At 37.1% G+C, this 22,638-nt stretch overlaps 1 protein-coding gene across 1 annotated transcript; it reads left to right on the forward strand.

Moving 5' to 3' along the window:
* Nucleotides 1–1,241: 1,241 nt before the first annotated feature.
* LOC140140612 (oxidoreductase HTATIP2-like) lies at nt 1,242–8,222 on the forward strand. The gene is made up of 6 exons (XM_072162370.1): nt 1,242–1,471; nt 2,438–2,636; nt 4,135–4,239; nt 5,849–5,986; nt 6,676–6,737; nt 7,791–8,222. Exons 1-6 carry the CDS (start codon nt 1,242–1,244, stop codon nt 7,999–8,001), a joined length of 945 nt encoding a protein of 314 aa, XP_072018471.1. The 3' UTR covers nt 8,002–8,222.
* The last annotated feature ends 14,416 nt before the right edge of the window (nt 8,223–22,638 follow it).

Below are 22,638 nucleotides of genomic sequence, written 5' to 3' on the forward strand. Positions count from 1 at the left end.
TGTATGAAAGAATCAACCCAAGTCCATGATTTGAGTCTTGTAACACATTGATTGAAATCCAGTATGTATAAAAGTCCACTTGTAACATCTTCATTGCTGGAGAGTGACTTTTGAAAAAAAAAATGGGTTTAATCAAGGAAAGTGTGTGGTTTATATTACATGGCAGAATGATTATCAACATTATACATAACTGTGTGCTTTATTTTGTATTATCTTACTAGTGGTAATATCATTCCAACATTATTGTCTTTGTATATGATTCAAAAAACCACCCAAGTCCAGAATTTAAAATGAACCCCACGAAGTCCCTGAAATGCTAATCGTCATACCTAATACAGTTTAACCCACCCATTTGCACGTATAAATACATAGGTTTTTTTTCCTCAAAATCACTTCCCATGGACTTGGGTGGCTTTTGGATTCATGTATTCAATTTCAAGATTCAAATACTTTGTCATAAAAAGGAGACATTTAATCAAGATAATTAGATGATGTACATGTAAGTTAGGGACCGTTCACAAACACTTGTTTGGGGGGGCCTGATGCAAAAAAATTTTATCGCGACATTTTTTCGGGTCCCCTTTTGAGATCTCAAAAATTTCCGGGCCCCCCTTTTTGACATGAAAATTATGGGCCAACCCCATAGAAAAGCATATAAACTTAATTTTCCCAGAAAAATTTGTGGTCATTTTTTCAGGGCCACCCTTAGGAGGGTTAAAAATTTTCAGGGCCCCCTTTTTGCATCCGGCCCCCCTAACAAGTGTTTGTGAACGGTCTCTTATAACCCAAGCATGTCGCCGATTTTGTCCAACTATAAAAGGGTAACAATTTACCACTGTTCATCGGTTTCATTTACAAATCTCTACCAATCCAACTAAGTATTAAATTTAGACTTGTGATTTGGATTCATATATCGATCAAACTTAAACCACTTTTATCATAATTATTTGATAGATAGTTATGTTTAATTAAGTTTGTGTTTCAGTTTTTTCCCAAAGTCCAAGGTTGGGGTTGCACGAATAGGTCACTCCATTTGAAATCAACACTCCTTGTGTGGGACATTAAGGTCACGTTTTGCATAGGGGGTGTATGAATTTCAAATGGAATAGCCTGCTCTTGTGTCTAAGTTTCTCACTTTTCTCCCTGCATACTGTTTGTGTTAATAGTACCTGTTTCCCCACGTCAAGTTGGTATAACTTGCTCTTTTTTCAGTAGTGGATGGTGTTAATACTTCCAAAAACATGGACCCAAAAATGGACGAGGAAGATTTGGACCGGAAAGCTGTATTCAAGATACTGTTGGTGTTAACAATATTTGTGTTGATGTCCATTGCGTTTTTGTGGTGTCTATACCGTCGTAATGTGCTGGGTATATTGGCAGTTATTACGGTCGTTGTCGCGGTAGTTATTGGGTTCTATGTCAACATACCCGTTTCTGTTGCGACTACAATCGCTAATGTAAACGTCGAAAGGTAGGTAGGCATAGCGATTTTCAATGGGCTTAAAATCCATACACTCCTATGGAAGACATGACACGGTGTGAATTTCGGATTGGGTTACCAGAATAGGTGACTCCATTTGAAAATCACACTCCCGTGTGTGAAAGATTAAGAGCATGTCTTCCATAGAGGGTGTACTTAAATAGCGGCCCAACAAGAAGTGTTCATGAAGCATTTTGAACAAATCTTAATTTTGAGGTATCGTATTGCACAACTATAAACCACCTATCGTCGCTGGGCAGGAAAAACCTCTTATGTGTCATTGGCCCCTGAACATGTTTAAAGCAAAACCAACTGTTGGCAGTTTTGTTTTAAACATGTGCAGGGGCCAAAAGCACATATAAAGTATTTTCCTGTCAACAGAGGGCGACGTTGCCATCATTTTAAAAGGCAAAGCTGGGTCGCTCCTGGCGCTTGGCGAACCATGTAAAGTACCTAACGTATTACATAGGGGCGGTTTATAGTGCCTTTTTAAGCCGATTTGCCTTGTCGCTCCTGGCGCTTGGCGAACTATGTAAATTACTGAACGTGTTAGATAGGAGCGGTTTATAGTCATCTGTTCGTCATTGTGCAAAATCACGATGGTTATTATATACAGTCTGTCCTGGTGCAATCTAATATAAAGAAAAGGCACCACTTCTTATTTGGTCCTATATTATGACTATCGGTAGGTACCGATGACTCTTTTTTTCTTACCCCGGCAGGTGATTATAATAAATTACATCAAGTATAGTAATAATAATAATAATAGCATTTGCACATGTGCAATGTTATCGTTTTTTCGTTTAAATAAAAAACGAAAGCACTATATAAATGTTCGAGGTACGATAGAAAGAACCATCGAAATATCGATACCGTAGTGCTATAGGGCTCAATTAGATATTATCCCCTGTATTACCAGGTCTGCAATAATTAAAAGCGTGTTATTTTGTTAATCAGTATAGCTCAAAATGCTGCTACAAATATCGAGAGATTTCGAGGACGGGACAAGACAGCGTTTGTGGTTGGCTACACCGGTGAGACTGGGAAGGAACTAGTGAAGGAATTAGCCAAGACAAAGATATTCAGTAAAGTCACGCTTATTGGCAGAAGAAATGTTCAGTTGAGTAAAGAACTACTTGGACAAGATTTCAATGTTGTGAGTAACCTTTATGCAGTACAATATAACAAATTTTGCACATTTTCAGTCTGGTCATACGATGCAGCCTATTGACCTTTTCGGTAAATCCCATAAGCTTTTGCGAGTACACCTGAGATATCGTCATTTGACGTCACGCCGACTTGCAATGCGCAGTAACTACGTTCGCTAAACGATGTGCGCATCGTCGTGACGCGTAGTGACGCCATGGAATTTGCAGTACAAAATAATAACCCCTTCACAAGAAGTCATCATTATGATATTTCAATTTTGCACATTTTCAATCTGCTCATACGATGCAGCCTATTGACCTTTTCGGTAAATCCCATAAGCTTTTGCGAGTACACCTGAGATATCGTCATTTGACGTCATCGTCGTAACACGTACTGACGTCAAATGACCATGATGACGATATCGCAGGTGTACTCCCAAAAAGGCTTATGGGATTTACCGAAAAGGTCAATTAAGATAAACCTGTATGATATTCCATCAGTGAAACATGAGAGTAATCCATCCTTCGGAGGGGATGTTAACCTGTCATCCAGTGTACATAGAGCGCCATATCTGTGCATGTAACTATTTCACAGATAGCTTCGAAAAGGGTAGGAGTTAACCAGCTTTAAGCTGGTTGCATACTATTTGTCACTGAAGCCTCATATCTAAAATGTATATAGGCATTAGACAGAAGGCTCGCAAGTCCGACATTAACCCTAGAACTACTGAGGCATATCTTGTAACACGGACTATGAAGGGGTGGGGGTTGTTCAACCCCCCTATTTTTCAATTATAAGCGTCATATACCGTTATATTGGTAGTAATGTATAGCTATGGGTCCCCTCTAACCAGTGATACCAAAATTAGTACAAACATCCCTCACATAAAGTCCCTATGTCGTCATAATGTGAGGGCGCCCATGCAAGTTTGGGAAATTCTGACTATGTATAAAAATTGATTTTCTGCTACAAATTCCAAATTCTACAAAAATCCGAATTTTCTCCTAAAAGGAAATGACTATTTTCACCTAACTAACGAATAAAAAGTCAATAGTACTTGGAATAATTCCACAAGAGCGAAATGAAAAGCATTGGAGCCTCACCATCCTCTCTATAGCCAACTTTGATGGCCTGTCCTACCCCGGGTAAGGTGCTGGGGTAAAACACTAAAACGAGCGCAAAGGATGGATCTGCGATTAGCTTAGGTCGTTTGGGCGTGAATGCGTGTGTGTTTTATGACGGGTAAGAAATCTTCGTAGTATTAAGGTTAAGGCTCGCTAGTCCGTAAACACGGTTTCCTAGTCCGAAACATAAAAAGGGTTCGCTAGTTCGAAAACTAAGGCAGGGTTAGGTTCAGGATACTAGTAAACTTTTCGGAGGCTAGCGTACCAGAGGATTAGCGAACGTTTGAACTAACCGATGAAGACCCTTATACATATAAATATTTCGGATCTTTCTGCTTTCGGGTCTGTCTATTATCATTCTTTTCTTATATTTGACAGGAGCAGAGAGTCATTGATTTTGAGAAGCTCGAGGAGTCTGCTGATGTGTTTAAGGGTCACGATGTTGGATACTCCTGCTTAGGGGCATCCTTAGATAAAGTTGGCAGGGTAAGTAAGGCTATGCGGAGGGAGGTATATCGGGAATAGGCCTACTTATTTCCGGCATAGATCATAGAGCTTCACAGGTCAAGTGTACTCAAATCGTTCGTCGCGTGATATTTTGTAATTAATTAATAGAGATTTCCTAAACCTGAATACCAAATAAAGTAGTCAATAGCCCAACTTATACCCATTATAATAAAAAAGGGGAGAATTTAAAAAAAAAAAAAAATTACTCTTTTTTCTCAAAACAAAATACTTATTGTAACCACAGCGAGTGAGTGTTTCTGTCATGTTGTAGTGTAGTGAGCCTGTTCCAAAAGCCGGCAGAAATTGTCCTGAAGGAAAAATCAGATGTCATATCAATTTGTAAGCGGTCTTTAGCAAATTCATAGATCATTGAATTTACAACCGTATGACAAAAAACGAACTTTTTGCACAAGATTTGCAATGTAAACAGAACTGGCCATTGCTCATTCTAGTGACGCTAGTATATGGACAATATAAGTGTGCCTTTTCATTTGATGACATAAAATTTGAAAAATATTGTAAGGAACACTTAAGGTTTTGACTTTTAAAACCTACATTTTGGTCGAAAAATGTGCTTGGATAGGTAGTTTTCAACAGATTTACCACATTCGCCTTGCTATCACATTCAATTGCGTTAACTGTTGACCTAGTGACGAAAAGTGTTTTTAGGGGGAAGTGTTAGCTTTCGTTTGATATAAAAAATTCTGATTGGATGAAGGGAACACTTGAGGTTTCGATAAAAACAATCAAAGAGGCCCATTTTTCAGCTAGAAGCTCCACAGCTCCTACAATGCTATGCACTCAACCGTGTAGTACATAATCAAAGACTGTGCCACATGGATACACGTGTGTTTGATGTGATCATTTACTAACTTTTCTACATTATTATAATGTCCAATTCTAGACCTGAATTATACCTACATCTATCACGCTAATAAACTGTATATACACATATATTTTGTAGCAATTTTTAACATCAATTTTCGTTTCTATATATCAAAGTATTCGTCTTTTTCTACTTTTTTGTGGTAAATTTTAATTCTATAAAATATACATTAGCGGGCCAATTGAGGGCGCTTTTTACATTTTAAATTTAAATTCGCCAAATAATATGAGTTATACCTTCCATTTCATGATAAAAAGTTTTTTTGAAAATTCCCTTGTCAATTGTTAGTCTGTTTGCTGATGTTCTAATACCATTTTACAAGTGTCTACCCCTTGTAAAGACGCAAACAAGATTTTGGATAAATAGCGCCATCATTGTTCAACTGTTTTTAAAAATGACTCGATTTTACATGCTATCAAACAACCGTGGTGCGGAGACAATTCACTGTTTGCTTGAGAGCTCTTGGACGACAATGTGTTATCGGGTGTATCGAGGTGTACACTGTGCGCATGATGGTTTATAAGAGAATCGTTTTTGTATAGAAACCTTTCCATATGGGACAATCTATCAATTGTGCGCAAATTAATACAAATTGGAGTTGGAGGTTTAAATATGATAGCCAGAGTATGCACAATGGGCAACTGAACTACGGAGGAGTCTAGTACTAAGCTTGCATGCCACTCCATTTTGTTTTCTAAACAGGAGGGATTCTTACGAGTTGACCGAGACTATGTGTTGAAAATAGCAGAACTTTCTAGAAAAGGAGGAACAACTCATTTTAACCTCATCTCGTCACAAGGCGCTGACAAAAGCAAAGACCACCTGTACTTCTATATGAAGGTATCCAGTTATGTCTATAATTCTTCTTTGTAAAGCCAAACATTCTACACATGTAAACATTATTTTTCACCAGGTTCGCCGTCGCAAACAATAAAGGAGATAAGTAGAAAAAGTGATCCCCCCTAGGAATCGAACCCAGGACCTCAGGTTTACGAGACCTAGGCCTTAATCACTTGGCCATGGGAGCTTCATGATTAGGCTAGTTGTGGCGTTAAAATACTCAAGTTTCCGACGATACAGTTCTTTCAGGGACACCCTGTATAAGCATGATAAGGGACCCAGGAAAATGGATCTGGGGCTCTACATGCAGGACAGCTCAAAAGAAAAGGGTTCTATTAAATCGAAAGAACCTCATAATGTTCTTTATGGCTTTTCCAGAACCCTTTTCAGTGCTGAAATGCTTCATTCTATCTGACCTTTCCAGAACCATTTTCAGTTTTTAATGAAATCATTGTATATATATCCAGGACATCTAAAAACCTTTGAAGGTTCTTCATAAAACCTTTTTTCTAAGAGTGTAAGGGCTCTGTAGATCGATATATTTTGATTGACCTTTGTCTTGGTTCAACTAAACTATAGGTAATTGTGGCAAAAAGTATTTCGTCCTTTCCCTTGCGTATCGATCAGTGTGAAGCGGGTGTTGCAATAACATAACAATGTACTGTATCTTGTTTTTATGTTGACACCAGGGTGTGGTCGAAGAAGAGATGAAGAGTGTAGGGTTTAAAAGATTATCTATCTACAGACCCGGGTAAGTCATTTGAGCTGTTCCAGTTGAAATCCATATACCCCCTATGAAAGACTTAAAAGGCCACACAGGGGTGTAGATTTCAAATGGATTCACCCATTTAGGTAACTCCATTTGAAATGCACACTCCCTGTCACGGTTGATTGATGCATGTATAACCTATAGTTATTATTAACTAAATGTAAACACAGATAGCCCTATTTATCATAAATCTTGTTTAGATATTTTCTTGGGGTAGTTTGTTATACACTGGCATTAAAGGATGTCTCCGGCAATCACAACATTATGTCTTTTTTGTACCATACCTCTGTGGTTTTACTGCCTAGTACCACACTCTAGAGTGGAGTCAAAACCCATGTACCACTCCCATATTCTACTCCAGACATAATAAGTCACATGGAAGATCACTTGTCCCACCCTCTAGCATAAACTTTAAAAATATAACAGGTGGTAGAGTTTTGTCCTTGTAGAGTGCTCCTTTTTGCCATGTATCACTCTGCCCTGGTACAAGTAACTTATTCCACTCGTGGCCTGAAGGCCACTCGTGGAATAACTATTACATGTAAGAAAAATAATTATCAAGCACAAATCACATGGTTTTATTTCAATAAAAACGAAATTGTCAAGTGCAATGACGTCCCAGTATATATTGAAGGCTGACGACTATTGACTACAAATAACCATGACGTCATTGCATCAGACAGTCGGCCCCCGGGAATTAAAAATATATCGCTTGTTGAGAAACGGCTGTTTTTATAATTTTTATAATGGTCAATATCTGTTGTTATGAATTAAATTAAAAGCATTTAACCTATATTTTGAAGATATGTTGAGTATCCCAGTATAAACAAAATCATCAATGCCGCAGGGCCGGCAGGCCCGAGGCCGGATACTCCCAAACCCCATGTTTCAGCTTTATTTGTAAGATATCTTAAACTGCCGTATACGATCACTTTAAGAATATTGGTAAATTAGCGCAGTCTATATAGTTTGGAGACCAGGTTGTGCAGATAGGGCCTTCTTTTGCTAACTCCTCGATGCAATTTTGTTTTGCAGGCTTCTGATGTGTGATAGGAACGAGAGCCGAGGTTACGACATGATTCTACAAAAACTCTTGACACCATTTCAACTCTTTTCGCCGGGCTTGGTGACCACGCCCACAACAACTCTTGCCAAGGCTATGGTGCATGTAACTGTGGCACCAAGCAAGGAGCCGTTTGAACTTTATGATGGAAAAGCTATACATAAATCCACGTTGACAGCATAGGTCTAATTTGCATAGACTCTGGAGGGGGAGGGGTGTAAGAGGGGCGAAACATTGCTTCCAGAAAGTTGTACTAACAATAGTTTTACGCATTTTAACTACAGATAGCAAAATAATAAAGGTACCAGTTATGTTCTGTTCACACCTGTGTCCCGACCTGTGTATCATAAACAAAGACATACATGTATTTCTTAACATTTATACCTGCAGCCAATACATACCCTTTAGCTCCAAAATCAGTCCTCATTTGATGAAATCAGTTGATGAATAAAGAAATGGGGATAGAAAACCCATGGTAGGAACGAAATCAATTACTTAAATTGTGAATAAAACTGTACATTATATTGTGTAACGATTTGTTAAAAAATCTTCTTTAACCTGTGTGAATCGTTCAATGTCAGACACTATTCTGCCATCATGCCTTTCATGAGTCCCATGTTAGGATGTACAGACAGCCAACCGTTATTCTGTTTAGAACTGGGCTGCGAGGTCTTTGTCATTCACTTCATCTGCCTCAGAATTGAACATTTTATAATATTTTGTTTAAAAAAATGGTGACATCAAACGACCGTGTATGTGCATTATTAGTTGCAAACTGACTTGTACTGTCTGTCTGGTATTGTAAAGATTGGGTATACGGTGTTCATATTTTGATTTGGAATAATAAAAGTACATTAAAATATTATATTACACAGTAGCTGTAACCAGCAAGTTTGAAAAAAATAAACGATTGATGTAGTTTTATTAAATAATTTATTGTCATAAATCAAGAATAACATAATTTCAAAAATCCATTTTTCGTTTTGTTCATTTCATGGACTACTTCGTAACCTAATGACTTTCCAAGCTTGGCTACATTCGTAAAAGGAAAGGAAGTTCATCATAAAACGTTAACAAGCGTAAAGACAGCAGCAAGTTTAAAAAAGCCCCCACCTCAGCTAACGCACGTCCTAGTTCTGAATTCTGTTGACTAGGGGAAAGCATTATAATGGTTTTATGAGCAACTTTGAAAATTGACCCTGTGTAAAGTTCGATGACCTTTTCCCACCAAAAGTTACTCTGGTTCAATTGCTATCAAGTATTTTGTGTAGCCCTTTCTGTCAACTATCTATGGAAAAACTGAATAATACCAACAGCTATCACACTAATAAACTGTATATACACATATATTTTGTAAAATTTTTTAACATAGATTTTCGTTTCTATATCAAATTATTCATCTTTTTCTGCTTTTTTATGGTAATTTTAATTCTATAAACTGTGCATTTCTGTGCAAATTGGGGTGCTATTTACATATATTTTAAATTTTAATTATCCAAATCAAATACCTTACATTTCATGAAAGTGTCTACCCCTTGTAAAGATGTAAACAAGATTTTAGATAAATAACGTCATCATTGTTCAACATTTCTTGAAAATGACCCAGTTTTACATGCCATCAAACAACCGTGCTATAATACCACAAGATTTGGATTGGTATGGTATGGTATGGTGGTGTGGTGTGGTGTGGTGTGCTATGCTATGCTATGCTATGGTGTGGTGTGGTGTGATATGGTGTAGTATAGTGTGTTGTGTTGTGTTGTGGTGTATTGTGGTGTGGCGTGGTATGTATGGTATGGTATGCTACGGTGTGGTATGGTGTGATGTGGTGTGATGTGGTATGGTGTGGTATGGTATGGTATGGTATGGTATTGCGTCCATCTATTAAATGAGTGGCTTTTATTACATCTCTATCGACCCCTTCTGGTGTATGAGAGAAGAATCACTTGTACAATAGAGGTCGTAATATTACATAAAATGTAGGAGATGATAAATAACTGTTAAGAACGAATACAACACTACAAGTTTCATTTTCAGTATAATTGCAAAGAGGTGACATACTAAGAATATGAGGTAAATAATGGTAGCATACTTATTAAAAATGAGGGAAAAATTGCTGATGTATTACTTTCTGTGCAAACGTTTCAAGTTCAAGATTCAAATACTAGTACTTTGTCATAAAAAGGAGACATTTAATCAAGATAATTAGATGATGTACATCGTCATTGGGCGGGAAAACCTCGTATGTACTTTTTGCCCTTGAACATGGATGAAGCAAACCATTCAATATAATGTCTACACCTACAAGGCTTTATCCATTTCCAAGGGCCAAAAGTAAATATGAGGTGTTTCCTACATGTACTGTTGGCACTTGAACATGGATGAAGCAACCTCTTCAATATAAAGTCTACATCTACAAGGCTTTATCCATGTTCAAGGGCCAAAAGTACATATAAGGTTTTTCCCGCCCAGTGACGACATGTAAGTTATAACGCAAACATGTCACCGATGTGATTCAAATCTAAATGGGTAACAATTTACCACCGTTCATCGGTTTCATTTACAAATCTCTACCAATCAAATTAAGTGTTAAATTTAGATTTGTTATTTGGATTCAAATATCAATCAAACTTAAACCACTTTTATCATAATCATTTGATAGATAGTTATGTTTAATTAAGTTTGTATTTCAGTTTTTCCCAAAGTCCAAGGTTGGGGTCGGGTTACCAGAATAGGTGACTCCATTTGAAATCAGCACTCAGCACTTAATGGGACATTAAGGTCACGTTTTGCATAGGGGGTGTATGTATTTCAACTGGAATAACCTGCTCTTGTGTCTAAGTTTGTCACTTTTCTCCCTGCATACTGTTTGTGTTGATAGTATCTATTTCCCCACGTCAAGTTGGTATAACTTGCTCTTTTTTCAGTAGTCGGTGGTGTTAATACTTCCAAAAACATGGACCTGAAAAAGGACGCGGAAGATTTGGAAGGGAACGCTGTATTCAAGATACTGCTGGTGTTAGCAATATTTGCGTTGATGTTCATTGCGTTTGTGTGGTGTCTCAACCATCGTAATGTGCTGGGTTTATTGGCAATTATTACGGTCGTTGTCGCGGTAGTGATCGGGTACTACGTCAAGATACCCGTTCAGTCTGTTGCGACTACAATCGCTAATGTAAACGTCGAAAGGTAGGTAGGCATAGCGATTTCAATGGGCTTAAAATCCATACACTCCTATGGAAGACATGACACGGTGTGAATTTCGGATTGGGTTACCAGAATAGGTGACTCCATTTGAAAATCACACTCCCGTGTGTGAAAGATTAAGAGTGTCTTCCATAGAGGGTGTAGCCCAGCAAGAAGTGCTCATGAAGCATGTTGAACAAATCTTAATTTTGAGGTATCGTTGGTTGTGATTAACGCATATTGCACAACCCACCTATCGTCGTTAGGCAGGAAAAACCTCTTATGGGCGTAAACCACCAAATAACTTCTCCATTGAAAAGCACGTAAAAATCAACTTTTTTAAACGGCGTTTTCTGCCAGGCGTGACAATATTTTTCACTTTTTTACGTCATCCCTGTATTAATTAAGGACTGAAATTTTATTTAAGCTTCAATTTTGGGGAACTTTACAGGTTCAGTTTTTTATTAAAAAATGTTGAAAAGCGACGCCGCTATTTCAACGCCAAAACTAGCATTAAAACTTGTTCCGTTAGCAGTAATTCGGACAGGGCCTACTTTTCTTGTGAAATCGATTTGTATAATTTCATATATATTTTAGTCATTAATTAGACTATGCCATAGTCGAAATTTATTAAAAATATGTTATTATTAGTCATGATGAACCCATTTCGTTGAACTCAAAATTATACTGATGTTTATTAAAATTAAAGTATTCAATAGTAAAATGGTCATAAAGAGTTAAAAATATCAGACGATTAGTGACAATAAAAGTAATTGAATGCAACATTATCTTGCATAATTATAATGACTCACTTTAATACTGAACAATTCTGATTTTGGAATCTACCAGTTTATTGATAGCAAACCCCGAAAATCTTGGAAAGCTAACAAACAGAGGGAGTGCGGTGACTGAAAAGATCAGATACAGATGTGAAAATCTATCAGTTGCACACAAATCAATATAAATCAGAGTTTTATGCTTTATGTAATAGCCAGAGTATGCAAAATGGGCAAGTGGACTACGGAGAAGTCTAGTCATTAATAGGCTAGCATCTTTCATTTAAATCAGAACATGTCAACCTCAGGAAGAACATGGTCCCTAAGGACACCACATTGTCTCCAATAGCCATATACTTTTAACCGGAACTCATCACCATTGCACCTTTTGCGCAGTGATTTAGTGTAATACGCCCTTATGTGTCATTGGCCCTGAACATGTTTAAAGCAAAACCACCTGTTGGCAGTTTTGTTTTAAACATGTGCAGGGGCCAAAAGCACATATAAAGTATTTTCCTGTCAACAGAGGGCGACGTTGCCATCATTTTAAAAGGCAAAGCCGATTTGGCTGGGTCGATCCTGACGCTTGGCGAACCACGTAAAGGACGTAACTTTTTTTTAAGATGGGGCGGTTTATGGTGAGTTTTTTTACAAGGCAAAGCTTGGCGAACCACATAAAGTACGTAATGTGTTAGATAGGGGCGGTTTGTAGTAATCTGTTATTCGTCATTGTGCAAAATCACGAGGATTATTATAATGTCCTGGTGCAATTCAACATATTAAAGGCACACAACTTATTTGGTCCTATAGAACTATCGGTGTCCGGTTAGTTACCGATGATTTATAGGTTGATAAATGCGTTCACTCGCTGGGAGTGAAATTGTATAAAATAATGCACGTGTACTGAGATTTTGATGCATCTAATTCACGAGCCCTAAAATTATTTTTGGCTATTTTTATAACAAAATTATTACTGTTACGTGTACATATGTGTGTATCGGGTGCTAAACGGGTTGGATAATACAAGCAAATATAAATGCATCAACCCGCAATAAAAATGAACGCGCCTGAAAGCACTGCGAGTAGTACGCGAAGTGCGCGCCCGTGCATTTAGGCACAATCAATGCATGGTTTGGATTTTTCTAACGACGACTCTGATTGCTTCTCACTATCTAAGAGTATATGAACTCTTTTCGTCATGCCCTGGTGATGTATATAATAAATTATACCAAGTAGAATAATAATAATAATAATAATAATAATAATAATAATAATAATAATAATAATAATAATAATAATAAATGTTCGAGATACGATAGAAAGAACCATCGATATATCGATACAGTAGTGCTATTTAGGACCAAATTAGATATGCCTTTAGTTGTTCCTGAAAGTTTGCAGTCAAATGTCATATGTGATGCGATCAAGCAAAATCAGTCGGAACTCGGAAATATTAAATTTTCAGTTTCTTATAGAATAGTAAAACGCATTTAAAAAGCTGTATTTTGCAGAAAACCCCATTAAAAGTGAACAACCAGTTCAAAAGATATTACCAATAACAGAGTTTCCAAAACAATAGGAAACAAAAGGAAATATTACATTTGTTTCGTTATATCTCAAAACCAATATTCCCGAGTTCCGACTGATTTTGCTTGATCGCATCACATATTTGTCTACCATTAAATTTACTAGCACCGTAAATTACTAAACAAAACAACCAAGAAAGTACTGTGGCATAGCGGTTAAGCATGTTAAGTGATAAGCCTCATGGCTCAGAGTTGTTGGGTCGAGTCACATTGTGGCCAAAAATGTGTATCTATGGGCAAGGCACTTTCCGTCAATTCACCCAGGGATAAATTGGTACCGCCTAAAGCTAGCAAGAGCCGTTGTACGGGAGACGTAGCTAACTGAAACAGCAACCATCATACACATTGAAAGAGAAAAGTTTATTCCCGTATGTGAACGCAAATATGTACCTTTACCTTGTGATGTTGAAGGTTAATATCAATATTGGGATTGATTAAGTTATTGAAAACTATTGCAGGGATGACTGTCTGCATTGTAGGTAACTCAGTTAACTCAGTTGGCTGTATGTTTTTGACAGGCTCGTGAGCTCAATCCCCAAAGTGTTCCCAAGCTCGGCTACCATTCCCTTAACACGCCCACGAAGCATAATAAACATCTAAAAAAAAAAGTAACCAACCCCCCTTAAATAGTGAACATTATTCAAAAACGGGCGATTGTATTACAAATCTGTAAAATGCGTTGATTTTGTATTCAGTATAATGGAAGGAAATCTGTGTAATGATATCTGAGTGCTTTTGTATTGTATGTAAGTGCAACTTTCGAATCTGGACCTCACTGCAGAAAATTGGCAGGTGTTTTATTGTTTTCTGGGCTATCGTATCAAATGAGGTGTCAAATTGCGCAGAAATAATTTACAGATACAATAGTCCTTTTTGGCCATTATTTAAGGGGGTTAGTTATTTTTTGAGATGTTTAGTAATGTATTGAGCTAAATACCCTTCCCCTGTATAAACCATACTGCAATTTAAAATGCGTGTTATTTTGTTAATCAGTATAGCTCAAAATGCTGGTACGAATATTGAAAGATTTCGAGGACAGGACAAGACAGCGTTTGTTGTTGGCTACACCGGTGAGACTGGGAAGGAACTAGTGAAGGAATTAGCGAAGACAAAGATATTCAGTAAAGTCACGCTTATTGGCAGAAGGAAGGTGCAGTTAGGAAAAGAATTACTTGGAAAAGATTTCAATGTTGTGAGTAACCTTTATACAGTATACAAATATTAACTGTTTATGAGTGTGATGGTCAAAATATTATCACGAGATGAAAGGTGGCTCGTGGAATGGAACAATACATCTTTCACCTAGTGATTATATTTTGACCATTACACGAATTTAAGACAGTTAATACTTGTTTTATATCACTCATACATAAATTATATTAGTTAAACATACTATTTGAGATAGGGAATATATTTTTCCTCAACATAACACCATAGTGACGTACTTCACATTTTGGTGTCCACCCCATAACTAAATCGGCGAGTCTAAGAGTCAGCGCACGGCCTGGCGCAGGCGCACTACGGCGCACCACTATGATGGTAAAAACTATCACATGGAGAGGCTGATGGGTGGTAAAAATGATAAATGGTAATCAACCAATGAACTGTCTAGAATTTATGTATGAGTGATATAATACAAAATAACAAATTTTGCACATTTTCAGTCTGGTCATACGATGCAGCCTATTGACCTTTTCGGTAAATCCCATAAGCTTTTGCGAGTACGTCTGAGATGCCGTCATTTGACGTCACACAGACTTGCAATACGCAGTAACTACGTTCGCTAAACTATGTGCGCATCGACGTGACGCGTACTGACGTCAAATGACGATATCTCAGGTGTACTTGCAAAGGCTTATGGGATTTCTCGAAAAGGTCAATTAAGACAAACCTGTATGATATTGGACCAGTGAAACATGAGAGTAATCGATCCTTCGGAGGGGATGTTAACCTGTCATCCTGTATACAGAGAGCACCATACCTGTACATGTAACTATTTCACAGATAGTTTCGCAAAGCATAGGGAGTTAATCAGCTTAAAACTGGTTTAATACTGTCGTTATCATATTTAATTTTCTTATGAAGCCTCATATCTAAATGTGTACAGGCACAAGTTAGAAGGCTCGCAAGTCCGAAATTAAGGTCCGAATAGAATGTTTGCTAGTCCCAAACATAAAAAGGGTTCGCTAGTTCGAAAATTAAGGCAGGGATTAGGTTTAGGATACCAGTAAACTATTCGGAGGCTAGCGTACCTTACGATTAGCGAATGTTTGAATTAAACGATTTAGACCCTTATACATAATTATAAATATTTCGGATGCATCTGCTTTTTGGCATGTCTATTATCTGTCTTTTCTTATATTTGACAGGAGCAGAGAGTCATTGATTTTGAGAAGCTCGAGGAGTCTGCTGATGTGTTTAAGGGCCACGATGTTGGATATTCCTGCTTAGGGGCCTCCTTAGGCAAAGTTGGCCGAGTAAGTAAGGCTATGCGGAGGGAGGTATATCGGGAATAGGCCTAATCATTTCCGCCTTAGGTCATAGAGCGTCAAAGGTCAAGTGTACTCAAATCGGTCGCCGCGCGAGATTTTGTAATTAATTAATAGAGATTTCCTAAACCTGAATACCAAAAGTGTGCCTTTTTTATTTGATGACATAAAAAAAATTTGAAAATTATTGTAAGGAACACTAGAGGTTTTGACTTTTAAAACCTAGATTTTGGTTGAAAAATGTGCTTGGATAGGTAGTTTTCAACAGATTTACTGCATTGAATTGCGTTAACTGTTGACCTAGTGACGAAAAGTGTTTTCAGGGGGAAGTGTTAGCATTCGTTTGATATAAAAAAATTCTGATTGGATGAAGGGAACACTTGAGGTTTCGATGAAAACCAATCAAAGAGGCCCATTTTCAGCTAGAAGCGCCACAGCTTCTACAATGATATGAACTCAACCGTGTAGTGTAATCAAAGACTGTGCCACACGGACGTGCGGAGACAATTCACTGCTTTCTTGAGAGCTCTTGGACGAAAATAATATGTGCTCGGGTGTATCGAGGTGGAAACTGTGCGCATGATGGTTTATAAGATAATTGTTTTTGTATAGAAACCTTTCCATATGGGACAATCTATCAATTGTGCGCAAATTAATACAAATTGGAGTTGTAGGTTTAAATGTGATAGCCAGAGTATGCACAATGGGCAACTGAACTACGGAGGGGTCCAGTACTAACCTTGCATGCCACTCGATTTTGTTTTCTAAACAGGAGAGATTCTTACGAGTTGACCGAGATTATGTGTTGAAAATAGCAGAACTTTCTAGAAAAGGAGGAACAACTCATTTTAACCTCATCTCGTCACAAGGCGCTGACAAAAGCAACGATCACCTGTACTTCTATATGAAGGTATCCAGTTATGTCTATAATTCTTCTTTGTTAAGCCAAATATTCTACACAAGATTTTACGGTTTTGTCTACCCTTTCGAAGAGCTTCGCGGCGGGTCGGGACAAGGACTTTAAAACACGCACAAACTAACGCGATACAAGCTAATCTTGATTAGGAGGGTAGTGGACACCATATTAATCGTAACTGCACTCTCTAAATAACAAGCTTCTTCCTCATAGCTTCTTCCTTTAGTTATATAGCTATGTATAGTTGTGGCTTTAAAATACTCAATTAATTAAGTTTCCGACGATACAGTTCTTTCAGGGACACCCTGTATAAGGGACCCAGGGATATAAATATGTCAGGTTTGTTCCGTCAGGCTCCTATGAGACAATAGGGAGGATACACTTTAGGGAAAATGGTTCTGGGGATCTACATGCAGGACAGCTCAAGAGAAAAGGGTTCTATGAAATCGAAAGAACCTCATAATGTTCTTTCTAGCTTTTCCAGAACCCTTTTCTATCTGACCTTTCTAGAACCATTTTCGGTTCTTAGTAGAATCATTTAAAGTTATACATGTACATCCAGGACAGCTCAAAACATTTTAAGGTTCTTCAAAAAACCTTTTTTTTTTCTTCAAGAGTGTAAGGGCTCTGTAGATCCATATTTGGTATAGCGATCTTTCCCTTTCGTATCGAAAGCGGGTGTTGCAATAACATAACAATGTACTGTATCTTGTTTTTATGTTGACAAGGTTTTGAATTAAATCAAATACTGGAACTTACATTTTTTGCAACTTGCTACGTTGCGTCTGAAACCATCAGACTTCATCAGGTAACTGACCCGCTGGTCATGTGACACTTGCCTGATGAAGTCTGATGGTTTCAGACGCAGCGTAGCAAGTTGCAAAAAATGTAAGTTCCAGTATTTGATTTAATTTAAAACCTTGTGATGCTAACGACTGGATGACTGAGAATATTCTTGTTTTTATGTTGACACCAGGGTGTGGTCGAAGAAGAGATGAAGGGTGTAGGGTTCAAAAGATTATCTATCTACAGACCCGGGTAAGTCAGTTGAGCTATTCCAGTTGAAATCCATATACCCCCTATGAAAGACAAGACATTGATTTTTAACGGAAGATTGCTAGAAACATAATCAGAACTCAATATACTCAAAATACTTTGCCGAATTCATAACGATACATAAAAAGAATGTCAAGACGACAGCAGTTGCAAATTGGGTCTTCTGGTGCTAAAGCCTCCAGCATACTGCAGTTACTGTCCTATACACAATACACAGAGCTCTCACAATTGACGCGTGACCTCTACAAGTAGTGTATGTTAGAAGTATAGGCAATTGCCTAGTTAACGTCACTGTCAATATTTAAAGTATTTTCTGAAATTTTAGAAAATATAGTTTTGTAACATGTCCTAAATTTTTAGCTAATTTAGGTGTTTGGAAATATTGGCACTTTGATGTTTTAGTGTATGTTATAGGTAATAGGACATTGCCTAGTTAACGTCACTGTGTGAAAATAACCGGCCAATATTTAAAGTATTCTCTGAAATTCTAGAAAATATAGTTTTGTACCATGTCCTAAATTTTTAGCTAATTTAGGTGTTTGGAAATATTCGCACTTTCGTGTTTTAGGAAGGATATGTAAACGACAGATAACACCAAAAATATGAAGAAATTATTTCCAAACCGTGTTAAGTCTGCAAACCATTATGCTTCTCATTTTCAAGAACGCTGGTTAACAATAAACAGACTATTGTCTCATTTCGTAAACAAAAGCCCACCTGGTATTGTTACCTTGCGTTCGCTTTATAATCGTTCACCCAACTGAAACTATAATACCAGCTCATTGCACAGGTAAAACAGAAACATGTGTAGTGTGCATTTAACCAGAGAAGATCTGATTTAATCAGTTGAGCTGTTTTTAATGAATGTTATCTTGGTTTAATAGCTTTTAATGGGGGTTAAGTCCTGCAAAGGTCGTGGTGAATTCTACCTTAGACATGACTGCATCATGTGCCTTCTTACTTTTCAGGCTTCTGATGTGTGATAGGAACGAGGGTCTAAGTTACGACATGATTCTGCAAAAACTCTTGACACCATGTCAAATCTTTTCGCCGGGCTTGGTGACCACACCCACAACAACTCTTGCAAAGGCTATGGTACATGTAACTGTGGCACCAAGCAACGAGCCGTTTGAACTTTATGATGGAAAAGCTATACATAAATCCACGTTGACAGCATATATATAATTTGCATAGACTCGGGAGGGGTGTAAGAGGGGCAAAACATTGCTCCCTGAAAATTTTACTAACAATAGTTTTACGCATTTTAAGGGGTCGGGCAATCTTGCCTCAAATATCTCCGAAATGAAATCTGCCATGTTTGCTGTGAAATTTTGCCTAGCAATATCTATCTCAGGTGCAAAATTTATGGTGCACATGAAAGAATGAAGTCTTTAGATTAATATTTTAGGAATCATAATATAATTAGCTGATAGAATTCTTCAAATATGCTTGTACATATAACGACGCATAACTGCCCACGCAGTTTTTTATAGGTGAACTTTTTTCGAGCAGTCCGTGTTGGACGATGACCCTATCTTTTTGCTGAGGTATTTACAGGACCTTGAAATAAGAATTATGATAGATATTTGCGACTTCGGAATGCAACGAAGGCATGTTCGAAGCTCGTCAATACACAAAATACTACCTGATTTTACACTCTCGTCGACCACTGTCTGGCACATGTTATTTTGTTACTCTAAATTCAACAATATTCCAATTCTTTAGACAAAAAGACTTCTAGAGATACCATCCTACATGTCCATGTTCGATTTATGGTAATACAATTAACCAATTTTTAAATATCAATTTGTTTAGATTTACGGAAGCCATACTTTGTACATTTTCGACAGTAACGAAAAAACCCAGGCTGGTGGCTCAGCATAGTATTTTATTAACAGAAGGTTTTCTCCAAATTCGTTTCCTAATGTGCGCTAGTAAATTAACAATGGGCATTCAATGGAGCAACCTGCAACTTTTGAATTACATCCTCATTGGGATTCTCGATCATCGTGTCTTTATTTCTTGACCGATTTCACATATTAGCTGCTGGTTCTATGACATATCTGTCTTTGTTTAGGATAATTATACAGGGGTGAGAATAACTGGTACCTTAATTCTTTAGCTGTCTGTATATTACACAAGATACCTCATTGGTATATTCAAAATCATTAACTTTTTCATGATACTCGCACGATTTTGCGATCCAGCTACATGCTGATCTTCTGAAAATAAATTAACTCGAAGCAAATTAAATTTGATTATTCTAATATACTTCAAACCTTTTGGGTATCACTTTAAATATGGATGATAATTTTATTCAGCCCTCAATATGGCCTGCTTGGCCCCTCTGCTCATGCCCAAAAACCTTGCCCCTTTCCCCGCTTGCCAGAATTGTTTGTGCCCCCTTTGCGTTATGCCAAAGTTTTTGGGAATCCAGTTTACCCCCCTTACATTATGTCAAAGTTTTTGAAAATCAAACTTACTGGTCTATGTATATAATGCGAGCAGGCCATTTTGCATAAAACTTTATTAGATATGTTTCCGTACTTTATTCCTTTTTAGAGTGTTTTATTTAAAAAGCATCCCATTAATGTGTGCCAAAAATCCCTTTCTTCTATTAACTTGCCAAAAAGTGCTCTACCCTTTTGCCCTGCCAAAACTTGCGTGTCCTCTCCCCTCTTTTTTCACACCACGGACTACATATAATCATTGTACAGCCCCTAACGATATGTCCCGATGTCACATTGAGTCATGAGTGGTCTGGATTTCAAGATATGGGGACACATTCCGAAAAAGATGTTGAGCTTTCCAGTTCCTGTTTCAAAGTTTTCAATAAACACTTTTTTGGCCAGAACGTGGTACCGGAAGGTATAACATAGATATTGTTGACTGACTAACAGTAAAAAATATCTTACAAATGTGTTTTAACACGTATGCATTGCTTGAAACAAACTGAAGTTTTAACGTGTACGTTCATCAGTACATGCACGTGTTTAATATTTTCTTCAAGGTAAAATATTTGAAAGACATTTAAAAGTGTCTAAAAGTACTGGTGAAATTTTTATATTAGTTTATAGACCTTAAAAATTAAATGGAAAGAATGTACAAAAGGGAATAAATATTTGTGCGTAAAAGATAGCTAGTTCATATAATATTTTATTTCAATAGAGTATATGTGACGTGTCATGTCAAAAGGAGACACTTTTGGGCAGGTTATCAATTTTGAGGTTTTTACATATCTTAAATATAGAGATATTTTGCTCCACAATGCCGTTTTTCCCAATGAAATCGGACATTCCTAAGTGAAGATATTGAGTTCGTAAGTTATGGTATCATAAAATTTGAAATTGAGATATTGGCCTTTAAAAATATCATTGACAATGTTGAGAGTAGGAATTGCCTTGAATAAATGTCTCAAAAAATACAAGATGCCAGTTATATTCCGGTTTGAAACTTTCAGACAATATTTTAAACGTTAAGAACATTACAAATTCGCAACAAACCCAAATTGTGAAAAAATTCACCCCGGGCAGATATTTGGCTATTTCTCCATTTACGATCCTGCCCAAAAGTGTCTCCTTTTGACATGACACGTCACATATGTCTTAATGATATAATACAAAACACTTTGTCTATATCTTTGGAAGGCATCTTATATCAGTACATACGTATAAAAACATATAAAAGACGTATAAAGTTGTTCTCTAAAACAGAGTTTTCTCAGTAATCAGATATCGCAGCGAGTGAAATGTTGGTGCATTGGATGTAGCTTAACATTTTCTTTGTGTGTATAAACAAATTTTTAGAATAAATTTGAAAATCATTCGTTTAAAGCCTTTTTACGCACCATGTTAACAAGATCAAAAACGCGTTCCATGACGTTTTTTTTTTCAAATGTGCGCCCCGTATAAAACCACGCCGTGTGATTGTTTTCTTCTTTTTTGTAATTGTACTACAAATCGATCAAAGAAATAATGTTGCCCTGGGGAAGAACCAAATACAGTAACGATTAAATTTTAAAAGCCCGTTTTTGTGGAACATTTTCGAGAATCTTGATTGAGAAAAAACTGTTTTGTTACATTATCGATATCTTGATTGTGGAACGTTAATTTTGACATCTAACTACCAACATTATTTCTCAACGGTCTGTCGATTACTCTACCATTTGATTTTCATTCAGAATTGCTGCTTTTGCAAAAAACGAGTTTTTTTCGTCATCGATGCGACCGACTTTGCGGGGGCAATGCGCTTGTTTATCATAACAGCCTGTATGCATTATTGAATATCATAGTCAGTTTGAGACCTTCTGTCGTCATTAGCTCCCTCCGTGGCTCAACCGGATGGCGCGCTGGACTTATACTATATTCGGCTATGTAATTTTTTGAGCTGGTCAACTGGTACGGGTTCGAGTCCCTGTGTGGTCCAATTCTATTATTTTCTATTTTTTCTTACTTTTTCTCTTTTTCTGTCTTCTTTCTTGTTCGTTTCTTTCTTTCTGACTGCAGTGATTGATTGTTTTTGCCGTTGTTTTATTATTGTATAATTCAGGAATAGGCCTACTAATCTAGGCCTAAATAGGCGCGGCCTATATAAGCCTATGAATATTTTTTTACAAATTAGATATTGGTTGTTGGTTTTGTTATTGTTGTTGTAGTTATTGTTGTATATATTGCATAATCAGGGTAGGCCTATTAGGCCTATTATAGCCTATAGCGGCATTGATTTATTTCACTACAGATATCATCTGAGGATAATATTTTAAAAAGTGAAAATTTATAAAATACCATAGGAAAATTGCAGAAAACCGGCTG

This window comes from Amphiura filiformis, chromosome 19 (assembly GCF_039555335.1).
Source record: "Amphiura filiformis chromosome 19, Afil_fr2py, whole genome shotgun sequence".
Classification (NCBI taxonomy): Eukaryota; Metazoa; Echinodermata; class Ophiuroidea; order Amphilepidida; family Amphiuridae; genus Amphiura; species Amphiura filiformis.